This window comes from Macrobrachium rosenbergii, chromosome 41, assembly GCF_040412425.1.
Source record: "Macrobrachium rosenbergii isolate ZJJX-2024 chromosome 41, ASM4041242v1, whole genome shotgun sequence".
NCBI classification, from domain to species: domain Eukaryota; kingdom Metazoa; phylum Arthropoda; class Malacostraca; order Decapoda; family Palaemonidae; genus Macrobrachium; species Macrobrachium rosenbergii.
The window spans coordinates 5889397-5896896 of NC_089781.1; the positions used below are offsets into that span (position 1 = coordinate 5889397).

General features: G+C 34.7%; 1 protein-coding gene across 1 annotated transcript in view; it reads left to right on the top strand.

Annotated features, from left to right (window-relative positions):
* The window catches only part of LOC136826670 (uncharacterized), a 72297-nt gene that overhangs the window by 52053 nt on the left and 12744 nt on the right, over window positions 1-7500 (top strand). Inside the window, exon 3 of the mRNA XM_067084027.1 lies at window position 1. This exon is cut by the window's left edge and continues 97 nt beyond it. Within this exon, the coding sequence (XP_066940128.1) occupies window position 1 (1 nt within the window). The remainder of the gene's footprint in view (window positions 2-7500) is intronic.

Below are 7500 nucleotides of genomic sequence, written 5' to 3' on the forward strand. Positions count from 1 at the left end.
CGTGAGTGAGGAAATACTAGGTGAGAATATGCGTCATTGAAAATTGTTATAGAAATATCAAGGACTCTCTTAATGAAGAAAAATTATTTTTTTGCATGTTCACGTGAATTTTTAAAGTACCGCTGTAAGGCGTGGAGGATACCTGAGAACTTTTAATTTAAATCTCATAATTTCTTATTCTAGTCATTTGCAAGGACGTGGAATAGCCAGTCATATATTTTTAGTGATTTCTTTCTCAGTGCTAAAACCGATGGGATTAGTAACCCTTTGCCCAAAAGGAAAATAGAAAATGGAAAAAGAAAAGTTAGGATTAGCTCTGAAGGAATAACAGATACCCCTCGTGTAAAGAGAGAGATTACTGGATTCGGGGAAAACAGAAGCATGAAAAAAACCCAAAGCTTGGTAGCAGAGGCAAGTAAACGGTTACCGAACTGGGCCATCACATCATTGTTGATTCCATGGAATAAATGTGGGAAGGAGTGGATTGGTTGGTGTTACGAGACCGCCTGAGATGTGGAGAGCGCTTCCTTGAGCTGAAGTAAGTAGTGACATAAATTGCACTTGATTTAAAGTACCACTTTGAGTAATACTTAAAGCAGAACTTATTATAGTACTTATAGTAAAAGTGGTATTAAAATCAGTGCTAGTCGAATAGAGGAAGGGTACACTGAACAAGAACAATGTCACTGTATAAACGGATTGGTTTGATTCAGTTACGTCGGCCAAAATACAAGAGAAATATTTTAAACAGGAATTGGCAGTGGTAGTACAAAGCTCTGGTCTGGAGGGTCAAGGTAAGAACTCAGTACTAGTAAAGATAACATCAAACGTTTAAAAGCAGATTTGTCAATTTAAATGATGTGGTCTATCCAATGTAAGTTTGAATTAATCTAAGCCCACTAAATTTTGACAGGAGCCATTCTGCTAAAAAAACTTTTAGCAGAATGGCTCCATTCCTGAAAATTTACTGGCAATCATGAGTGCTAGAACACCGAATTTCCTTTTTATAACAATCATCAGTGCCATAATCTGAATGCTCATGCAACCGTAATAATTGTAATTTCAGTGCATAAATTCTAATATTCATTAACAGTTGCAAAAGTTCACGGCACGTAGACCGGTATATGATGAGTTCATTAATTGCTTTGTGCCGCCCGTTCAAAAAAGGTTTACTGAGATAGACTGACCTTGTGCGAAAGAGTTCCTTCCATTATTTCTTATTGTTCTTACTTAAATTGGCATCTCACGATACGAAAATATAATGAGGTTTAAGCTTTCTTTCGTTTAGTGTTTATGGTGCGTTGCAGTTTATTATTATTATTATTATTATTATTATTATTATTATTATTATTATTATTATTATTATTATTATTATTATTATTATTATTATTGCTGTATTTAATGTAAGAAAAAGTACCCTGACAAATACTCATTGCCTTGTTAAGAAAACCTGTTTAAACTTTTCCTTACATACTCCTGGTTTATTAGGGATCAAGCTCAATGGAAAAAGGCTTATATACTGATTCCTGGACCGTGAGTTATTGCAACTTGAATTTTACAAATAAATCCTTGGTTTTTTGTTGTCATATTCTAATGTCAACCACAATTTTGCATTTTTCACCGTTTCATAGTATACCAAAGACATCTCGAATAAATAATTTCTGTTACCTTTCTGTTACCGGGCTTACAGTTCTGGCAATAGTCGTCATTTCTTTTACCCTGCCTAGCAGCTAGCTACTGCCTTGGTTTTTCAAGGTTCTGGTATGTGTTTGGCATCATATTAAATACGCAGCAGAGCAAAACTATGCAAAAGGCTCTCACGATGCTATAACGGTTACTGAAAAGAAATTAGTTATCCAGAACCGACCAAACCTACTCTAATTCGGGACTTGCGACTATTTGTACTTTCGTTGCCATGCTATAGATAGAAGTTTGAAATCAGGTTTTACCCAAAGCAGATGTTAAATATATATATTATATATATATATATATATATATATATATATATATATATATAATATATAGATAGATAGATAGATAGATAGATAAATAGATATAGATATAGATATATATATATACTGTATGTATGTATGTATGTATGTATGTATAACTGAATCATGAAAATATGTATGTATGTATATATAAATAAAGACAAAATCACGAAGGAAAGAGAAACAAAATATTGCAAGACCTTTTGACGATAGTCCTTTACTTAACAGACTAATATATATAAATATAATATAAAATATATATAGGAATATATAAACAATATATATGTATATATGCATAGACCTATTTGATATATATATATAGAATATATATGTATATATACAGCATATATATATGTATGTATATATACATTATATATATATATATATATATATATATATATATATATATATATATATATATATATATATATATATATATATATATATATATATGTATATATATATATATATATATATGTATGTATATACAGTATATATATACAGTATATATGTATGTATATATACATTATATATGTATATATATACAGTATATATATGTATGTATATATACATTATATATATATATATATATATATATATATATATATATATATATATATATATATATATATATATATGTAATTATTATATTAGTATAGCCCTTGGTATTTGTGAGATATTAAATGACAAATCTTCCACATTAGCTGCCTTGAAATCCTTAAAGATATTAAGTAAGCGGAGTAAATCGTTTTACGAGATATCACTCGCATTGTAATTGCCTCCACGGAGATTGAAGAATTTTATTGCATTATACTTGAAGCTCTCATCCAAGGCCAAATTTCGATAAGCATTGTGAAGCTAATTCATTTTTATATGGCATTTTATTATTGACGTAATACTTTTATATAGATTTATACAACAGAATTCTTTTTTTACAGTAAAATCCCTCTACCCAGAAAATCCGAATTTATATTTCTTGATACTTATCATTTTTTTCTTTCTTTCTTTCTCATCTACTCATGGGTAAGGAAAATCACTTTTATGTCTTGAAATTGTCAACAACAGGCATATAACATTTACAGCAAATCTTTGTACACTCTCTCTCTCTCTCTCTCTCTCTCTCTCTCTCTCTCTCTCTCTCTCTCTCTCTCTCTACGTAAATGATTTATATAATCAAAACCTGCAAAGCGGCCAAACTCTGTAGCGGCCTTCGCTCACCGAGCTTCTCTTCTTGAATGGAGGGAAACAGTTCCTAAAGATAACTTTCACATTGTATTTTACTGTTTTATCTATATTCTTATCTGCTTAATTATTTTTTTATTTTTTTTTTTAATAAATAATCTCATCTTTCTGTAGTTTCTATCAACTGTAACTTCTTTCAAATGAACACCATATTCTTTGGAAACTTGAATTTCAGGTCAATGGCCCCTTTAGGCCTGTTCCATATGAATAGTGGTTTATCTTCTGAATAATAATAATAATAATAATAATAATAATAATAATAATAATAATAATAATAATAATAATAATAATAATAATAATAACTGTCCCCATTACTCTTCGTAGTAACCATGATTCCCATGACAAAGTACTGCAGAAGATGGATGTTGGGTACCAACTCAAGAAAGGAGGCAACAGAATCAACCATCTGATGTTCATGGACGACATCAAGCTGTATGGTAAGAGCATCAAGGAACTAGATACCCTAATCCAGACTGTAAGGATTGTATCTGGAGACACCAGGATGGAGTTTGGAATAGAAAAATGCGTCTTGGTCAACATACAAAGAGGCAAAGTAGCAAGGACTGAGGGGATAAAGCTAATAGACGGGAATAGCGTCAAACACATAGATGAGGGGATAAAGCTAATAGGCGGGAATAGCGTCAAACACATAGATGAGACAGGATACAAATACCTGGGAATGATAGAAGGAGAGGATATAAAACACCAAGAGATGAAGGACGCGATCAGGAAAGAATATGTGCAAAGACTTAAGGCGATACTCAAGTCAAAACTCATCGCCGAAAACATGACGAAAGCCATAAACGCATGGCCAGTACCAGTAATCAGATGCAACGCAGGAGTAGTGGAGTGGACTAAGGCTGAACTCCCAGCATAGACCAGAAAACTAGGAAACACATGACAGTACACAAAGCACTACACCCAAGAGCAAATACAGACAGACTATACACAACACGAAAGGAAGGAGGGAGAGGGCTACTAAACATAGAGGACTGCGCCAACATAGAGAGCAGAGCACCGGGGCAATATCTGAAAACCAGTGAAGACGAGTGGCTAAGGAGTACATGGGAAGAAGGACTGATAAAAGCAGACGAAGACCCAGAAATATACAGAGACAGGGGAATGAAAAACAGAACAGAGGAATGGAACAACAAACCAGTGCACGGACAGTACATGAGACAGACTAAAGAACTGGCCAGTGGTGAAACATGGCAATGGCTACAGAGGGGAGAACTCAAGAGGGAAACAGAAGGAATGCTAACAGCGGCACAAGATCAGGCCCTAAGAACCAGATTTGTTCAAAGAACAATAAATGGAAATAACATCTCACCCATATGCAGGAAGTGCAATATGAAAGACGAGACCATAAACCACATAGCAAGCGAATGTCCGGCGCCTGCACAGAACCAGTACTAAAAGAGGCATGATTCAGCAGCAAAAGCCCTCCACTGGGAACTGTGCAAGAAACACCAGCTAGCTTGCAGTAATAAGTGGTACGAACACCAGCCTGAGGGAGTGATAGAAAACGATTAGGCAAAGGTCCTCTGGGACTATGGTATCAGAATAGATAGGGTGATACGTGCCAATAAACCAGACGTGACATTGATTGACAAAATCAAGAAGAAAGTATCAATCACTGATGTGGCAATACCATGGGACACCAGAGTAGATGAGAAAGAAAGAAAGAAAAAATTGATACATATCAAGACATGAAAATCGAAATAAGAAGGATGTGGGATATGCCAGTGGAAATTGTACCCATAATCATAGGAGCACTAGGCACGATCCCAAGATCCCTGAAAAGGAATCTAGAAAAACTAGATGTCGAAGGAGCTCTAGGACTCACGCAAAAGAGTGTGCTACTAGAAACAACGCACATATTGAGAAAAGTGATGGACTCCTAAGGAGGCATGATGCAATCCGCAACCCCAAACTATATAAACCACCCAGTCGAATAGGATGACTGTGATAAACCAAAATAATAATAATAGTAATAATAATAATAATAATAACTTATAAAAAATTATGGGTACCTCTGACGTCGAGAGGCAATTTACTTTACTCGTAATAAAAAAAAAAAACTCGTCTACGGACGAGAAAAGTCTAGAATTTGTTTAGAGATTAGGGAATAAATACATACTTTAGGTGAAAATATTTACTTTTCTGTGCAACACAGGTAATAAAAATGGATTATGTCGCTAATTACACTAAACAGCAAATCTGGATAGTGATGGATGTAACAGTAGTTATACGACGTGAGATAAATTACATGCCCTTATAAGTAGGTAAAGATTAGTTCATTTGCACATATTTAAAAGGCAAATATAGATTATGTATAAATTAGGTAGAGAAATTGTTTTTTCTGTATTCACGAGGGACAAAAATGTGTATTTTCATTTTCAGAAGAATAACGTATTCGTGTTCCGCTATCCGAAGTAATCATATAATATCTGCTGTCATAATTTAGATAAACCCTTTTTAGTATATTGCAGTACGGGGCTTACTATGTGTGTCTTGTGGTAATAATATAACATTTGTAATAACTGCGATGTTGTTATGAGGAAATGAAACCCGTGTCTTTATGGCGCAGTGGTCCTGTTTGGTGTCCGATTGCCAAATTTTCCTGTATCATAAAACGTTTTATAATTTAATGAAGCCGAATTGCTTAGAATATTCTTATTTATTTTTTAGTAATCTAGACAGTTATTGTTTTCTTTTGAAAGGACGATAGGGATTAGTAATAGTATTGTATGGTATTTGCTCTGACATTATATAGGTATATATTACATATTCCTTTAATTTTTTTTTTATATATTCTGTATTGCTTATTTGTAATCAGATCTTAAACAAAGTGACCTGAGCAGTCTCTCTCTCTCTCTCTCTCTCCCCTGTAGCGTGTTTATTCATATTATCGAAGCTAGATCTGGGTAAAGTGTGAACCTCGATAAATAAGAAGCTCTGCGTCCGCATTATTCATATTCTCCTGTCTGCGAAATGCGAAGTTGATATAACACATTCAGACGAATAACTGTGTGTTGAAACGCACAGACCGAAGCCAAGTTTACCTTATTAAACTGTGATTAGAACCCACGCGCAGATATTTACAAATTAAAACGTTTGCTATAATGTATTTGGCTGAAGTCAGTATTTTAGGTGATTTATGTGTTGATAACATTGGAGTTAGATTGGCATAGTTATTATTTTATTTCGTTACTAAGTATAGCTTTACGTTGATTACGAAATTGGTATAACAAGTTGATTAAGGTCTTTTCGTACAGGTTTTGAAGGATTTGCATTCTTTCCTTAGCTAAGTTCAGTTACTGAGTGCAGCGGCCATTCACCTCAGAAAAAGGGGAAATTAATCAAGGAATCTCTCTCTCTCTCTCTCTCTCTCTCTCTCTCTCTCTCTCTCTCTCTCTCTCTCTCTCTCTCTCTCTCTCTCTCTCAAATATACTGATTCTAAAATTATAAAATTATGGACCAGACTCTTTTCGTCGTCCTACATCTGGTATTTTTATAAACGTCCGATGAACACTGGGAGAAATTCTTAAAGAGAAAAATATGGTATTTACACTGTATAGATCTTAGCAGCTCTAGATCTTTTGCCTAATCGCTTTAATTTGGATTTTAGTTTGTTGTTGACACTAGATTAAGTCAGCTTTATGCCAAAATGGACTCCTTCTCCTCTCGTCAGAGCAGCCTGTAAGTGAATTTTGTCAACATTAATTGTTCAACGAGTATGATCTCGACTGAGTCGCCAATTTTTAAGTACCCAGTGTCCTTTTCAGATAAGGCTGAAAAGAAATAAAAGAAAGTCAAGAAGAAAGAAGGATAAGATGATAGACTTGTCTCATAAAGGGCGAAAATTTACAGAAGTCAAGGAAAAACGGAAGCAATTAGAGAAATCCAAAGTCTGACAATTGAGGGGAAGAAGAAGTCTCTGAATAAGTATTTTTTCTCTTGACATCTTTGCAAACATAAACTCTATCCATTTAACCTTCTCGCCCCTTAACAGCATTTACCCATTTTACCCCTTTGTTACCCCCCTAGTTTTAACCCCCCGGTGCGCCCCATTACCCCCATGTCATTACTTCCCCTTTTACTCCTTGCTATCGACCCCATTCAGCCGCTTCTCTTTGATCCTCTCTCCCCTTTCAACCCCCTTTTCTCGCCATTTTTCCCCTGTCCATTATTCCCTTCATTCCCTCGACCTCCTCCACCCCCGCCTCCTCCTCCTCCACTTCCACCTCCTCTTCCCCCACCCCCC